The sequence below is a fragment of the Balaenoptera borealis genome, assembly GCF_965194805.1.
Source record: "Balaenoptera borealis genome assembly, chromosome: 14".
Classification (NCBI taxonomy): Eukaryota; Metazoa; Chordata; class Mammalia; order Artiodactyla; family Balaenopteridae; genus Balaenoptera; species Balaenoptera borealis.
The window spans coordinates 64,371,817-64,388,993 of NC_138875.1; the positions used below are offsets into that span (position 1 = coordinate 64,371,817).

The 17,177-nt window shown below is 51.7% G+C and overlaps 1 protein-coding gene across 8 annotated transcripts in view; it reads left to right on the forward strand.

Annotated features, from left to right (window-relative positions):
• The window catches only part of HIRA (histone cell cycle regulator), a 74,698-nt gene that overhangs the window by 22,312 nt on the left and 35,209 nt on the right, over window positions 1-17,177 (forward strand). For 6 of the 8 annotated variants that reach the window (XM_082354044.1, XM_082354045.1, XM_082354050.1 and 3 more), the window contains 8 exons: window positions 2,705-2,800; window positions 3,814-3,974; window positions 5,668-5,835; window positions 6,637-6,750; window positions 8,491-8,561; window positions 9,127-9,232; window positions 11,061-11,276; window positions 12,143-12,228. In XM_082354044.1, coding sequence (XP_082210170.1) covers window positions 2,705-2,800; window positions 3,814-3,974; window positions 5,668-5,835; window positions 6,637-6,750; window positions 8,491-8,561; window positions 9,127-9,232; window positions 11,061-11,276; window positions 12,143-12,228 — 1,018 coding nt within the window. Of the gene's footprint in view, window positions 1-285; window positions 668-1,034; window positions 1,250-2,704; window positions 2,801-3,813; window positions 3,975-5,667; window positions 5,836-6,636; window positions 6,751-8,490; window positions 8,562-9,126; window positions 9,233-11,060; window positions 11,277-12,142; window positions 12,229-17,177 lie in introns of those variants that run through there. The other 2 variants (XM_082354048.1, XM_082354049.1) reach the window with 2 other exon arrangements.

The window sequence follows — 17,177 nt, forward strand, 5'->3', positions numbered from 1 at the left end:
GCACTGGGGAGACCAGTGATGTGATGTGATCTAGGAGAGAGCCTGTTGGGGGCTATGGGTCGTCATGGTGGAAGTCAGGGCAGGTGGTCACACAGACTCCCTCGGGCGGGAAGTGAGGTGAGGCCCCAGAGGAGGTGGGACAGCTTCCCAGACTGTGGCCTGAGCAGCGGGAGGGATGCAGGTGCCTCACTTGAGGTGGGAGGGGGTGTGGGGGCGAGTGGACATGTTGGGTCCGCAGTGCCTGGCAGCAGGGTGAGTGGACCTGCAGGCTGGCTGTTGGGGGGTGAGCCTGGAGCACAGGGGAGGAGCCTGGGGTGCGGCTGAGCCGGGGAACCAGTGAAGGTGGTGGAGAGAACGTTTGAAGGAGGCAAGAGCAAGCAGCGTGCCCCACGTTGCCTCACAGTCGAGTGAGCACCGAGGATCGGCCGCTGGACTGGATGGCATGGAAGCCGCCGGTGGCCTTGGCAAGCGTGGTTCCTGTTGGTGAAGCCGGGTAAAGACCTAATTGACGGGCGCTCAGGAAAGACTGGGGGAGAGAGCTGGACGGAACCCAGCTGGTCTTGTCAGGCGCCTGCAAAGAAAGACAGCAGAAGAGCTGAGGGGAGGATGGACTCCAGGCCCGATGAGGAGACGGAAGGGCTATAGCGGCTGGAAGACCCATCGGAGAGTGAGCGGGGGACGTGGCGGCGGGGAGGGGGGCAGTAAGACCAGGGAGGGGTCACAGTGCTCTGTCAGGGAGGGTCTCTGGGCATGACTGTGGGAACGATGGCTGAGGCCAGGAGCCAAGGTCATTGGAGTAGGTGAAGGACTTTAAGGGTGTTAGAAAAATCATCCTCTTGGAATCACCAAGAATGATGCTGGAGAGTTGGCGGGAACGACAGTGACCAGAAACTTATATCTTCAAGGACAGGGAGGGTCTCAGATGTGTGTAGAGCTGTGGCGAGAAGGAATGGGCGTTGTATGGTCTGAAGACAGAAGCTCCAAAACTTGGGGTTTGGGGAGGAAGTCATGTCACATGTGTGGATTTACTGCAGAACTCGGCAGTGACTCCAAAGGGCGTCTGGAAGGATGAGTCAGGACGTGGGAGAACTCATTCAAACAAAGTTAACAACATTGAAGGAGGCTACAGTGCTCCTGACAACTTGGTGTGCTGTGAAGGTGGCACCGATGACCGATAACAGAAGGAAAGATTCGTTCCCCACACATGACGGGGTAACCAGCCATTCAGCAGTTCGTGGGTGAAAGGAAGGTAATGTAGAGCCTTAGCTAAAGACAGCATGATAAATTCCAGGTATTAAAGAAACATTCTAAATAAAGCAAGAGAAAACAATTGAATATTTATTAGACCTCCAGCAGAGGGAATATTTTTTCAAAGTTAACAAGCAATAAGAGAAATCATTTTAAAATATACAACAAAGGAGAATAACTGACTTTACTACATAAACCTTCTACAGCATAGGAAGGTAAGCTGATGGAATTTGCAGCTAAGGTCTGTATTGTCCATAGTCCATGGAAATTGCTAAGAAAACCGGTCTCCTTTCTGGAGTCCCAGGTGAGCATGTCTCTGCTCTAGGACTCAGGAAGCACAGGGGGGTCTGTGGTATGCATGGCTGCCCCCCAATCCCACCCACGCTCTGGGCCCCAGAAGAGGTTCCTGTGCCTCCTTTAGCAGACACTGCATTCTCGTTAGACCCACCAGCACAAATCACCTCCTAACAGACGGGGTAGGAACAGAGGAGTCCCTGAAGACAGCTTCAGACACACCAATGTGCACAGTCTTCGCTTTGCGAATTAAAGTGGAACTTCAAACATAAAAATGTACTCAATAAGTTAGAAGGGGAAAAAATCATAATCCTCAAGCTAAAAAGGGACTTTTGAAAAGGACATTCTGCTAGTAGAAATGTGAAGAATCCAGACTCATGAAAATGCCCAGGTGCTCCGCCCAGGTTCCCACGGTGGGGCATCCGTCTCAAAGAAACGCCCCAGGGTGTGCAGAATGATGGCACGTGTGCTCGTGGGCATGAGGAACTGGAACCTGGTCCAAGTCCGCTGCTGAGTTAGGTCTGTTCCGGGTCTTGAGTGCCCTCAGCCACACAACGCGGAGCAGGACAGCGGGGCCCGGGTTCATGCTCAGCGCCGGCGCACACACGGGAGATCACGGTGCTGCCCGCGTGGGCGGTCTTGTCGAGCTGACTCTGAAGATTTAAATCATCCTGTGAGGAAAGGACTAGGTGGCTCCTGACTGGCTGCTCTTTCTGTTTCTTCACCTCACCAGCCATCCCTCCGCACTCCTGGTGCCGCACCAGGCACTGAGGTTGGAGAAACCAGGGAGACCTTGGCTGTCACGCTGTGCTCTGATGAAGCCGGGTTAGGGTTGGAGAAGGCGGCTCAGCCGGCCCGAGGGCTGCAGACCCAGCCATGCAGTGGCACGGGTGCCACGCTCTTGGCCAGGCCCTCAGTGCTTTGTCAGAAGGGAGTGGGGTGGGGCCGTTAGATGCTTCAGATCTCAGGACTGATTGCAGAACCTTAGTGGGGAAGTTCTTCAGGTTGGTTTGGAAAAGTCTAGTTATGATGGTCCCAGGTCAAGTCTCCTCAGGTGTGAGAACGCCGAGGGGCTGCTGACTGGCCAGCTGGCAGGGTGGAGCTGCGCCGTGTCCATGTCCACCACCAGGTAAGAGACTCACCACTGGCCATTGTCTTCCAGATGTGATGGACGTAGCGTGGTCCCCCCATGATGCCTGGCTGGCCTCGTGCAGCGTGGACAACACCGTGGTCATCTGGAACGCAATGAAGTTCCCAGGTCCGCACCTCTGCCCGGGCGGCCTGTCCGTGGGGCTGCCCAGCGGTGTCTGGAATGGGGGGGCTGGGTCTCCTCGGCTGGTGGCAGCCAGCCTGTCTTGTCAGTAACCCAGGTCTTCTTCATCAATCACATTTAAGGTTTAAAGAGAAGTTTACATTAAAGAAAAATAGTAGTAACCAAGGGCCAGCATGGGTGTCCCTGCTGCAGGCTGTGCGGATGGACACCTGGCACTGGGAGCCCGGTCAGCTGCCATCGAGGGTGCGCCCTCCCACCCCGGACTCTGGCCTCAGCCCAGTAGCCGTCTCCTCTGTGACGCCCTCGAGCATGAGCAGGCTAATAGATCCAGTTTTGCAGATCAGTTTTTCTATTGATGTGTTTGAAGTCCCTACCGATGGCAGAGCCTGGGATGGTACTGCGGTTTGCAGCCAGTGAGATGCTTCTAGTCCCTGCTTGGTGACGGGAGCGTGTTCTTCTCATAGGCTCGGGTCCCGGCCACTTGCTCTCTTCATAAGCTTCCACCGTGTGTGGGGACTCGGCCCAGCCACCGTGGCTGGGGTGGCATTCAGCTTACAGCTCTCTGGGGTTCAAGCTCCCTCCCCTTTGTCCTCAGTGATGACGAGCAGAGGACTCACTCAGTACAGGGCCCGGTCCCCCAGGGAGGGTCACATCAGGAGGACTTGGATGGGCACGGGCTCCTGTCCAGAAAGGAAACCGTGGGCAGGGCTGCAGCTGCCGGCAAGGTGAGGCGGCGCATTTCAGGTCTGGCCCTGGCCACCTGCCCCTCTGAGGGCACGTGCAGCCTCAACCCATACGTGTCAGCTTGGCTGGAGGGAAATGGGTGGTGCCCACCTCCTGGGTGAGAACAGACTTCTGCTTGTGCCCAGGGGTGGGGCTGGCCAGGGCGACTCCTGAAGCCCCTTCTCTTGACCGGCCGACCCATGGCCCGTTTCTAGACAGAGTCACTGTTTTCCCCTTGGTAACGCCTTTCCGACCTCACTTATTTGTCCTCACAGAAATCCTAGCTACTCTGAGAGGCCATTCTGGCCTGGTGAAGGGCCTGACTTGGGACCCTGTTGGTAAATACATTGCCTCTCAAGCCGACGACCGCAGCCTGAAGGTGTGGAGGACGCTGGACTGGCAGTTAGAGACCAGCATCACCAAGCCTTTCGATGAGGTAAGAGGCCTGGCAGGCCCCCCGCCGCCGCACCACCCCCCCCACGCCTCCCACACAGAGCAGGGGCTGCCTGGGGTCCGGACATAGTCAGGGAGCCCAGAGTCGGGTGATGAAAATCGTTCACTTCTCAGAAGCTATTAAACGTCCACCTTTGTAGTGAAAAGGCTTGTAGGTGTTAAAGCTGAAGAGTTTACAGCACGCTGCCCCTTAGGGTGTGGGGGACGTGGGGGGTGGAGGAGGCTCTTGCGTCTTCCTGAGGGCTCTGGGCCGTGCTTGCTGACCTTCGCTCTGCAGGCCGGCCAGCTCCTGTGGAAGGCGTTAACAGTCCAGTTTGCAAAACATCTGGAGGTTGGACTGCACTGGCTTGTGTAGTATTTTACCACCTCTTCCCTCATTTGAGTTCTGATTTCATGTGGGACCAGAGCTCATGGTCGCCATTATTCAGTGGACATTTCTTGAGTGCCTCCTGTGTGTACGGCTGTCCTGAGTACAGGAAATGAACGTGGATTGAGATGGAGTTATCCAGAGTGGGCAGAAATGGCTGGGGGTAGGGGGTGGTCACGTCAGAGAGGGCTTTTTGGAGGAAGGGACCTGAGTACGAAGTTTTGCAGGAAGAATAGACGCCTGCCCACTGGTCAGGGCTGGCTGTGGAGAAAAGTGGGTATCACATGTTCAGCTGTCCCCCAACCCACAGAAGTTCATGAACTGGATCCATGAGCCTGGTCCTTACCTCACTTAGTTCTGCCCTCCTTGGCAGCCACCTAGTGTGAGAGGACATGGGCTGCAGGCCTTGTGGAGAGCCACTGGGCTCCTGGGGCGGCTGTGGTGGCGGGGTGTGGGCAGGACAGGAATGTTTGGAATCCGGCAGGAGCTGGCAGCACTCTTCAGCCTCTGGGGGGGCTGTCCTGCCTTGGCTTGGACCCGGCTGGCAGTGGAGGCAGGTGTGTCCCCATGCTGCGCTCGGGCCCTGCCTTGTCCTGCCTTCCCCTAGGGCTGCGCAGCCTGGATCTTAACCCCTAAGCCTTTCGGGCTGCCCTGAACTGACCTTGAGCTTCAGGGGCTGGCTGTTAGCCAATGTCATCTCACTTTGCAGGAGGCATGGTGTGAAGGGGTGCCCTGCCTCTGCCTGGGTCAGGGGAACAGTGCCTTTCTGTTGTGCCATTTATGGTTTCTATGGACTTTACAAACCTCTTCTCCTTGGCTGGTGGCGTCACCAGGCTTTGGGCGAGGAGACAGGCTCCAGAGAGCAGGTGGGGCCTGGTGGTCACTGGCTGCAGTGCAGAGACAGGCTTGTGACCAGGCTTCCGAGGGTCAGTAGTGCTCTTTCTCCACAGCAACATGTGGTCTGCAAACCTCCCGTGGGGTTCCCCAGTGCTGGGTAGGAGAAAGGGTCTTTGGTCAGATAGATTTGGCCCAGACAGGGTTGACAGTGGAAAGAGGTGGCTGTCCAGCCGTCCCCTCAGCCTGTGCCGCCATGCAGTGGGGGAGGGTAGAATGGCGCCCCTACCGGTCTCTTGACGGCCCCGCTGTCAGCTCACCCGGAGAGACTGGAGTCAAGCTGGCCGTGTAGCCGGCAGCTTGGGCGTGCTCCACCATTGCGCATTTGTACATCAGAGCTCAGTTTGATTCCTGGGGCCAGTTGTGGTCCCAGAGTTGGCCTTGGGCTCCTTTCAAGCACAGACGTTTCTTGCAGTGTGGAGGGACGACCCACGTGTTGCGGCTCAGCTGGTCCCCTGACGGGCACTACCTCGTGTCCGCCCACGCCATGAACAACTCCGGCCCCACCGCCCAGATCATAGAACGGGAGGGCTGGAAGACCAACATGGACTTTGTCGGGCATCGGAAAGCTGTGACTGTCGTGGTGAGTCCACTTGGCCTCAGGTTGGCCAGCCATCAGCGCCGCCCTAAGTGGGACCCTTGGAACCTGGGCAGTGCCGTGCTCCCCAGTCCTGGGTCACGTGTTGGACTGAGATGGTGGCCTCTGAGATTCAGCACGCGTTGTTAGGTTCTTGTTTCATTTTAAATACTTAATGTTTCAATTTTTTTTTTTTAAGATTTATTGATTGATTGATTGATTGATTGATTGCTATGTTGGGTCTTCGTTTCTGTGCGAGGGCTTCCTCTAGTTGCGGCAAGCGGGGGCCACTCTTCATCACCGTGCACGGGCCCCTCACTATCGTGGCCTCTTTTGTTGCGGAGCACAGGCTCCAGACGCGCAGGCTCAGTAGTTGTGGCTCACGGGCCTAGTTGCTCCGCGGCATGTGGAATCCTCCCAGACCAGGGCTCGAACCCGTGTCCCCTGCATTAGCAGGCAGATTCTCAACCACTGCGCCACCAGGGAAACCCCTGTTTCAATATTTTTAAACTAGTTATACAAAATAGAATACATACCCATGTGCTTTATTGGCAAATGGACGTGATGAATATGAAGTTAATATTTTATTTAACGTGTTGAATGTCACCAGAACCAGACTTTGATTAGGACACATGTCATCCCCAGCACAAGGCCTGCTGGGTAGCTGTGAAGGCGCAATGGCGCGTGCGGGTGCCCGGGGCTGGGGGACGCCTGCTGGGCTGGGATCCTGGTATGTCTCATATTTGGTGTAGGGTGCATGCTTGATGCTTGATTAATTACTAATTAACCCTTGTTACTTGGTTTTAGAAATTCAACCCAAAAATCTTCAAGAAGAAGCAGAAGAACGGGAGCTCTGCGAAACCCAGTTGCCCGTACTGCTGCTGTGCTGTCGGCAGCAAGGACCGCTCGCTCTCTGTCTGGGTGAGCCCTACTGTGAGCTCGCCGCTCGGCGGGGAGGGGGTGCCTGAAAGAGGAGAGACCCTCCACTTCTGGTAGTGGTCAGTGAGTGTTTCTGCCCTGAACCTGGGCCTGGCCAGGAGAGGCCACCCTGCCACCCAGCCAGAGCAGCTCTTGTGTCCAGACCCAGAGCACATCTTCAGTAGTCAGGGCCGCAGTTGGCATATTGTGTTGGCTTTCCTTTAAAAGAACTTTGTGTAGATACAGAACCTCCATAGTGGATCTACCTGAAGTACACAGCTCAGCGCATCTGTCGTCAGACGTGTTTACTTCCGTGTAACTATTGCCCCAGAACGCTCCCTGCCCCTTCCCTGTCAGGACCCTGCCCCCAGCCCCCCCTCAGCCAGGGCAGCAGCACTAAGGATGTCTGTCACGTGGATGAGCTTTGCCTGTTTCTGGACTTTATATGAATGGAGTCATGCAGTGTTTACTTTTTTGCATCTTGTGTTCTTTTCACTTGGCATAAAGTGGTTGAGCTTTGTGTGTGTTGCGTTAACAATAGTTTATTCCTTATCATTGATTTCCCCATAAGCAGAGTGGATTTGAAGTTGTAGATTTAGAGGTTATCCTTTGGCTGCATTTAGGACAGTTGCTTCTCGCAGAGCAATCCTGTGACCCCATTCCAGACCCTGGACCTGGTGCGTCCTAGGCGGTCCAGGCGCATTCTTCTCGGGCTCCCCTGGGCCTGGGCTCCATCCCTGGTACTTTGACCAAAACATCACTGACGGGTCAGGTGTTGACAGAGGTCCCAGGTTTCTGAGGGGTCTGTAGGCATGTCTGTGGAAGGAAGGCCAGGCTGGTTCTCTTTGGGGAGTGGAACTAGGATGGGGCAAGGTTCTCATGGGTTCCAGGTGCTCAGATTCCAGTCCCATCCTCAGGACTAGGGCTGCCTTAGCGCCTCCTGCCCTCCAGGCGTGTCCCCACCCCAGCCCGCCACCCAGGGGCCCAGGACCAGTGGGCAGGACAGGCAGGCCCTGTGTGTGAGAGCTATGCCTGCTGCTGCTGTGGGAGAGTGGACATGTGCTCAGCCACGTGAGAGGACCAGATGACCCACATGCGCATGGGGAAGGTGGTGGGTACAGTCACCAGACACAGGTTTTCACAGGATGTTGATGACACACTCATTCTGCGTTAAATGAAAAAGCAGGCAACCATGTGCCTTACTTTAAAGAATAAAATATTTGTCCAAGACGGAAGAGAGGAAGAGTGTTAATAGTGGCTACCCTGGGGCCTGGGTCAGGGCAACATGAACCTGTGTGGTGCGTGGCGCTGGTCACATGGAGCCTTGGATATGTGTGTGCACCTGAATGTGAGCCTTAAGAAGGGGTGCTAGGTTCTCTCTGAGGCTGTTTTCCTGTCCTGGGACCTGCCTTTGCTGCTGCATTCCCTGTGCAGGCCTTGGCATCCCATCCCTGTTCGGTAGGCCTTCTAGAGCCCCCTCCTCCACTGCTGGTCTTGTGTGTATATATCTGTCTGCCCTGCCAGGCCCAAAGGGGCAGACCCCATGCTGGCACACGTGTCTTTGGCAGGCGTGGGTTCCAGAGTCTCAGTGGAGTCTCGGTGGTGGCCGTCTGAGTAGAGCTGAAGGCGCCCCACGTGTCAGCACAGCTCAGACCATGCTCCTGGGTCTGGTGGCGGCAGCTGAGCAGAGTGGACACAGAAGGCCTCATTCATTCATTAACCTTTGCCGCCCTTTCCTTCCAGCTCACGTGTCTAAAACGGCCTTTGGTTGTCATCCATGAGCTGTTTGACAAATCCATCATGGACATTTCCTGGTAAGATGGATTCTCGATTCGAGGCATGGTCTAGGAAAGGAGGAGCCACATGTTGGAGCTCAAGGCCTCCTGGGTGTGATTAGGGTTGGGCAACCAGGATCCCAGGTGTTGCAGGCAGGACAGACCCCAGGGTGCTGTGCTCCTGGCCCTACTGGAAACCCCTGCTCAGACAGACTGGTGTTCGTCTGGGAAGGAGAGTGCATGATCCTGGTTGCACTTGGCTCTGTCGCTGCGTGAATCGGAGTAGTGTGGCTGTGGAAGCCGTTTCATGCTTCTCAGCGACCTCATTTAGATGTGCACTCCCTCGCAGTTGTTTGTTTTTTAATGCTTTCAAAAATGAGATAAATGAACATGAAACTCTTACAAAGCACAGGGTGAGAGATACTCTGTACATGTGCTGAGAACTTAAGGGCCCAGAGCTCGGTAGAATGGGACTGTCGCCCCCACCTCCGCCTCCCCATGAGCGCGTGGGGGCGTCTCCCCAGGCTCTGCCTCCCCCAGGCCACTCCATGGTGGGTGAGTACTGCGGGGCCTGCGCCTGGCTGCTGATGGCCATCTTTTCCAGGACTCTGAACGGGCTGGGCATCCTGGTGTGCTCCATGGACGGCTCTGTGGCGTTCCTGGATTTCTCCCAGGACGAGCTCGGAGACCCCCTGAGCGAGGAGGAGAAGGTAGGAGCACGGCCACGGTGGCTCTGAGGGACCTCCTCCTGTGACCTACACAGACACAGTTTCCTGAAGCATTCCTGGTCCTTTGCCTCTTGTAGACTATAATCCTTGTCTTCTCTACAAGAGAGATTTAATTTAAAATGAACCTCTATTCATGTCAGAGATCCATTCTATTGGGTTGGCCAAAAATTGGGTTTTTCTGTAACATCTTGCGGAAGATAGAATTGAGTAAGCCCGGGCATCTCCTCTTGAGCTGATAGCCACCCTGGGAGGTGTTCACACTGGAAGAGTGGGAGTGGCTGCCAGGGCTGCTCACGTCCCCTCCCCGTTGTCCTTCGCTAACATACTGGCCTCGGGTCAGCAGTTACAACAGTGATAGCAGTCCTTTCCTAGCACTTACTGTGTGCCAGAACCAGGGCCACGTTTCTTCACTTAAATTACACAGAACCCCTCCAGGCAGGGCTGGTCCTGTTTCACTGAGGAGAATAACATGTGACCCTGAGGTCTGAGAGCGGAAGCATGAGCCCATCTGCAGCCTTGGGGCCAGGCCTCCTCTCCGCCATGCTCTGCCCAGGACAGGGTGGCCAGTGCTCGTCCTCGGGGACTTGGTGACAAGCACTGCTTTCCCTCCCTCAGACTAGGAGCCTGCCTTCCCGCAAGTGGGCCCACACCAGTATGTGGGGGCAAGAGGCTCCGAGAGCCCAGGGCGGGTGGCAGCTCTCCCCTCAGGGTGCCATTGCTGCTGGGAGCCCCCTCTTAGGCTTCTGTGGGGACCCCCACTACGATGTTACCCCTTGGGCTTCAGAGTCGGCCTCGCTCACCACAGTGGACTGGCCTGGCACCCACGGTCACTTGTCAGTGGGGGGACAAGTGTGTCCACAGCCCCAGCTCTTCCCTCCACCGGTCACTGTCGTCAGGTGACCTCCCCCCTCCTTAGAGAGTCGTAACCCATCCTGGATGCAGGCAGGGCCCCTGCATTCGAGGAACAGTAGGGCCGAACTCCGAATCCTGCCTTGAGATTCCAGGGGTGCCGGGGAGGGAGTTTTGGCCACAGGCAGGCACTCCAGGTCCTGCAGAGTGGACCCCAAGGCTGCCCGCCCAGCATCCTTCCTGCGAGGCAGGTGTCCTACTGACCTCTGCTTTGGTCGTTAGCACACCATGTGCGAGTCTGCTCCTTGTCACACTGGCCACTCCAGTGTGCTGGTGCCACCGTCCCTGCCCTCACACAGCCTGGCTTGTGGCACAGGGCTGCTGAGACCTGGGAAGGTGGGGCTGGCCCTGCTCGGAAGGGTCAGGACGTGTTGGGGGCAATGCGGGCAGAGGAGGGTTCCCCTAGGCATGCGTGCCAGGCCTTTCCTTGCTCTCAGGGGCTCTGTTAGCGACCCCATGGCGACCTCCAGCCACGTGGGGCTGATGGCTGCAGCTGGAGCAGTGAAGGCAGCTCTGGGTTTCAGTGTCTGATTCCCAAGAAGCGTTTGGGGTCCTTGGAGTGATTTAAGAGCCTTACATTAGCAATTTGAATGTCGTAATTTCAGTTCAGCAAATGTTTGTTGCTGTTTGTTCTGCACCAGACCTGCTGTAGGTGTTTTCCTGAGTGTTATGCATCCACTTGCATCCCTGAAGGCTGTAAACATCGAGGGAGGGTACAAGGCCTCTCCTGAGTCATCTAAACAGGCAAACAGGGTGGGAGGTTTCAGAGAGCCAGCGTCCAGGGTTCCGGGACCCTGCCCAGGGCTCTCTCGCTCTGAGCTGGGAGCCAGCGCGCAGCTCGCCCACTGATGGGCAGTGTCCCGGCCGGTTTGTTGCACTTCCCTCTCTCTGCCTTCTCTAGAGCCGCATCCATCAGTCCACCTACGGCAAGAGTTTGGCCATCATGACCGAGACCCAGCTCTCCACCGCCGTCATCGAGAACCCCGAGATGCTCAAGTACCAGCGGAGGCAGCAGCAGCAGCAGCTGGACCAGAAGGGCTCTGTGGCCAGAGAGACAGGCTCCGCTACCTCGGTCACTGGCGTCGTCAACGGGGAGAGTCTGGAGGACATCAGGAAGGTGAGGGCTGGACCCAGCGGCACTGAGGACACAGGGATGTGCCCAGGGGCGGCACAAGGCCAGGAGGGCAAGAGGCCATCTAGACAGTGCACAGACATGGGCAGGGAGCTGGGAGCCAGCAAGGGCCACTTATTGCCCTTGTCTGCGTGCAGCAGCAGCGGGGCCCAGGGCACCTTATCAAAGGCCCCGCCCCAAGGAGATCCAGAGGAGGGCGTCCTTTGGGGGAACTTCAAACCTCACCTCTAGCCTTTCTAGGAGATTCTAGATACTGAGAACAGTGGGTTTCAGGCTCTGCCCTCAAGAGACGTCTCTTGACTCCCCCTTCTTCCTCTGGAAGCCCATGTTTCCCTGGGGGGTCGGGGTGGAGATGGGAAGGGAACAGGACAGATGTTGGGAGCTAAAACCCTGTCCAGGAGCTCGTGCAGGGTGTCACACTCCCCAGGTGGTTCAGACACAGTGTGTGACAAACCCTGGGTTGTGAGCCTTCATTGAAAGAAAGTTTGAAATTGTGGCTTAGAGACAGGGATCTCATCTGTTAGCTCCGTTGTTGAGCCCCATGGCTTCTGGGTGCGTGTGGCCAGCCAGGCATGTGCTCACTGCTCCAAGGACCTGGCCAGGTGGGAATTTGAGATAGAAAGGAAGATGTTGGAGCTGGTTCACCTGGGAGTGTCTGTCCTTGCTGCCTTACTGTGCAGGAGGTCGAGCACACACCCTGATAAAAACGCTTATTCTTTAATGAGTGGCTTAGTTTAGTTGTATCTGAAAGGCCAGAGGGGAGTTCGAATACATTTCATTAGAAGTCTTATTTGTTGGTATTCGGAGATTCAGAAACGTTTCCATTCCTTCATGTCTCTCTACTTTGCCAGAATCTTTTAAAGAAACAAGTTGAGACTCGGACAGCAGATGGTCGGAGGAGAATCACGCCTCTCTGCATAGCACAGCTGGACACTGGGTACTCGTTCACTCACCGAGCTTTCTGTGGCCTTCTCTGGGAGGTCTTCCTCTCTCCTTTTGCCAGGTAGCACTATCATAACCAGGCCTTCACAGGCTCTTGGGCCAGCCTCACCCACAGAGTCTGGAAGTGAGTTGATTCCAGCTTCCCAGCAGCCTCAAAGCCTTGCGCTACTGCAGAGCCCTGTGCACACCTGATGGTGGTGCAGGCGGGCGGGGAGGCTGTCCCTGCTTTGTTGAAGATAGCAGGGAGAGAAAAGTCACACTGATTTTTTTTCTGTTTCTCTTTCCACTTTTATAGCCTTCTCTTTCTGATTAAGAAAGGAATATGTACACATTATGGAAAACAGTAAAAGCACAAAGATACGATCACTGTTAATGTTTTGGTGTCCGTATCTCCTGTTTGTTCCTGTATCTTGACCTTGCATCCATTTTAATAACTAGTTCTCTGAAGCATTGGTTTGCTGACAGTCCAGGTGCCCCGCCTGTGAACGCACCATGATTTACTTAACCAGCCCCTTAACTGTGGACGTGTAGTTTGTACAGTGTTTTGTGATTGTAAATGAATCTCTGAGCACACCTGTGACTGTTCCCTCAGGACACTTCCCAGAAGTGGACTTGCTGGGTGGGGGATAGATTTCCCTAATGGAGCAGAGAGGGACAGTGGATTCAGCTGGATTTGTCCTTGTCTTGGTATCTGTCATCGGGCTTGCTTTTGTATTGGTCATTCTCCCCAAAGTGAGGTATGTTGATTCAAAGGATGATAAGGCCCCATGTGAGAGGAATAGGCCGAACATGAAGATGACTCACTCTTTTCAGCCCGTCTCCTCAGGGCACCACGCACAGTAGTCCTCTGCACTTCCCACTCGTTCCTCCACAAGCTGTTCCAAATCTTCCCTGAAGTCTGCGGAGACCATCAGTCATGTGATGTACTGATGGCCTCCTCATGTCAGGTGTGCAAGTGCCGAGGCCCTGGAGGGCAGTGACCTGACCAGGTAGAGCCAGAACCAACTTCCAGACTCCTCCCATAGAGTGGTTTTCTCTTGATCAAACCTTTTTCCCATTATGAACCTATGCAGAGAATGCCACCTGCCCGCCTTTATTAGGACCAAGTGAAACCAAGTATGTGACAGTGCTTGAACATTTCAGAGCTGATGGGAATGAGGCTTGTAGAGGTGGTAGAAGTGGTGGTGGCACTTTTGTTCTGTGGATCCTTCCAGGCCTCACCTGGTGAGGAGGCAGAGGTGGTAGATGACTTCCTGCCTGGCCTTGAGCCAGCTTTCTGCCATGGGGCACATATTTCTGGCACCAGAACTTGATTCTTTTTTTCCTCTTGATTCCCATGTCAAAACAAGTAGCAATGGAAGAGGTAATTATTAGCTTATCTAATCAAGAAAGAAAAAAGTTGCAAATAATTAAAATAGACATAAATGGGAAATAATCACAGATGAAGAATAAATCAAAAGGGTGAAAGACATCTTTGCTGAACTCTGCAAATAAATTTGAAAGTGAATTATTTTGGGGAAAACAAAAATTACCAAAATTGAAGAAAATCTGTACAGATGAATTATTATAGAAGAAATAGAGGACACTGTCAAAGAGTTAACCTATCAAAGGCCACCAGACTAAGACGGCTTGACAGGAAAATTCTAACAAACTTTTAAAGAACAGGTCATTCTAATACTATTGAAAATATTCTAGTGCTTTGAAAAAGAAGGAAAGCTTGCAAAATCTTTTTTTTTAATGAACACAATATTCAAATTTCATAATCAAAATGTGACAAAGATATAATAAATTTCTGATCAATCTTATTTCCAAATGTCAATGCAAAATCCTAAATAAAATTATAACAAACAGAATGTTACAATGTGTTAAAATGCTAATACACTGTAAACAAGTAAAATTTATTTCAGGAAAGCGAGATGGTTCAAATGATTTGGGGAAACTTAATTTACTCCTACATGTCAGTAGATCAAAATAAATAAATTATATGATCATCTTCGTAGATGCTTAAGAGGCATTTTTGTTAAACCCAACATCATTGTTATTTAAAACTCAGTTAAATGGGAACAGATAGATGTTTGTTAAACTTGTTAAACTATCTTATTTCAAATTAAATTTAAAAACTGAACACATGTCTACTCCTTTGACTGTAATTTAACATTGTTCTAGAGATCCAAGCTCCTATGGTTAGTTAAGAGAAAGAAGAAATTAGAAAGGAGGTGGTAAATGTGTCATTAGTCAAAGATGGTATAATCTGCAAGAGAATCAACTGGAAAAACCACCATAGACAGTAAAAGAAGACGATGAGATGACTGGGTGCAACATAGCAAGATCAAGTAGCACCAGTTACCTTTAGAAGATGCAAAGGAAGAAATCACTTTCACAAGTGCAGTACCTAAAATGTAACAAGAAATGGAGATCTTTATGAAGAAAAAATTTTAAACTCTACTGAGATACCTAAAAGAAAATTCACAGAAATTACTAGAAATGCATACCATTTATTAGATAGGATGTCTCGATATCATAAAGATGACAAATCTCCCTCAGCCTATAGCTGTAACATGAGCCAATACAAATAACCACAGGAGTTTTCAGCATCAGACAAACTGATTCTGAAGTTCTGTGAAAAAGTACATAGGAGTAGCTAAAATATTTCTGAAAAAGATTAATCAGGAAAGACTAGCCCCACTAGAAATTAAATCTTACAAGCTATAATAATTAAAATAGTGAGGTACTGACACGTGAATAGAACAGTGGAATACAATAGAAAACTCAGAAATAGACTCAAATATTTATGAGAACTTTAAAGGTAATATTTTGCATCTGTGACAAATCATTACCTAATTCAGTAAATGAAGTCAGGAAGTGATACTCTCTAGAAACAAAATTGGAGCCCTACAAGAATATGCAATGGAGAAAAGACAGTTTCTTCAGCAAGTGGTGTTGAGAAAGCTACACAGCCACATGTAAATCAATTAAGTTAGAACATTGCCTCACACCATATACAAAAACAACTCAAAATGGCTTAAATACTTAAATATAAAACATGACACCAGGGCTTCCCTGGTGGCGCAGTGGTTGGGAGTCTGCCTGCCAATGCAGGGGACGCGGGTTCGAGCCCTGGTCTGGGAGGATCCCACATGCCGCGGAGCAGCTGGGCCCGTGAGCCACAGCTACTGAGCCTGCGCGTCTGGATCCTGTGCTCCGCAATAAGAGAGGCCGTGATAGTGAGAGGCCCGTGCACCGTGATGAAGAGTGGCCCCCACTTGCCGCAACTAGAGAAAGCCCTCGCACAGAAACGAAGACCCAACACGGCCATAAATAAAATTAAAAAAAAAAAAATTCTTGAAAAAAAAAAGAAAAAACATGACACCATAAACTCCTAGAAGAGAATATAGGCAAACATTCTCTGAGATAAATCGTACCAATGTTTTCTTCAGTCAGTCTCCCAAGGCAATAGAGATAAAAACAACGGCTTCCCTGGTGGCGCAGTGGTTAAGAATCTGCCTGCCAATGCAAGGGACACAGGTTTGAGCCCTGGCCCGGGAAGATGCCACATGCTGCGGAGCAACTAAGCCCACGTGCCACAACTACTGAGCCTGAGCTCTAGACCCTGCAAGCCACAACTAATGAGCCCACGTGCCACAACTGCTGAAGCCTGCGCACCTAGAACCCGTGCTCCACAACAAGAGAAGCCCACACACCACAACGAAGAGCAGCCCCCGCTCACTGCAACTAGAGAAAGCCCGCGCACAGCAACGAAGACCCAACACAGCCAAAAATAAAAAATAAAAAAATTTATTTTTAAAAAGACATAAAAATAAATAAACAGAACCTAATCAAACTTACAAGCTTTTGTACAGCAAAGGAAATCATGAACAAAATGAAAAGACAGCCTACAAACTGGGAGAAAATATTTGCAAATGATGCAGCCGACAAGGGCTTAATTTCCAAAATACAGAAACAGCTCATACAACTCAATAATAAAAAAACAACCCAATCGAAAAATGGGCAAAAGACCTAAACAGACATTTCTCCAAAGAAAACATACAGATGGCCAACAGAGACATGAAAGGATGCTCAACACCACTAATTATTAGAGAAATGCAAATCAAAACTACAGTGAAGTACCACCTCGCACTGGTGAGAATGGCCATGATTAAAAAGTCCACAAGTAACAAATGCTGGGAAGGGAGAAAAGTGAACCCTCCTACACTGCTGATGGGAATGTAAATTGGTGCAGCCACTATGGAGAATAGTATGGAGGTTCTTCAAAAAACTGAAGTAGAGTTGCCATGTGATCCACCAATCCCACTCCTGGGCATATATCTGGAGAAGACAATAATTCAGAAAGATACATGCACCCCAATGTTCATAGCACACTGTTCACAATAGCTGAGACATGGAAACAACCTAAATGTCCATCGACAGATGAATGGATAAAGAGGATGTGGTTTATATACAATGGAATACTACTCAGCCATAAAAAAGAATGAAATAGTGTTATTTGCAGCTACATGGATGGACCTAGCGATGGTCATACTAAGTAAAGTAAGTCAGAAAGAGAAAGACAAATACCATATGATATCACTTGTATGTGGAATCTAAAATATGACACAGATGAACCTATCTACAAAACAGAAATAGACTCACAGACATAGAGAGCGGACTTGTGGTTGCCAGGGGGGAGGTGGTGGGGGAGGGATGGATTGGGAGTTTGGGATTAGCAGATGCAAACTATTATATATAGGATGGATAAACAACAAGGTCCTACTGTATAGCACAGGGAACTGTATTCAGAATCCTATGATAAACCGTAATGGAAAAGAATGTGTGTGTGTGTGTGTGTGTGTGTGTGTGTGTGTGTGTGTGTGTGTGTGTGTGTGTGTGTGTGTATGTATATAACTGAGTCACCTTGCTGTACAGCAGAAATTAACACAACATTGT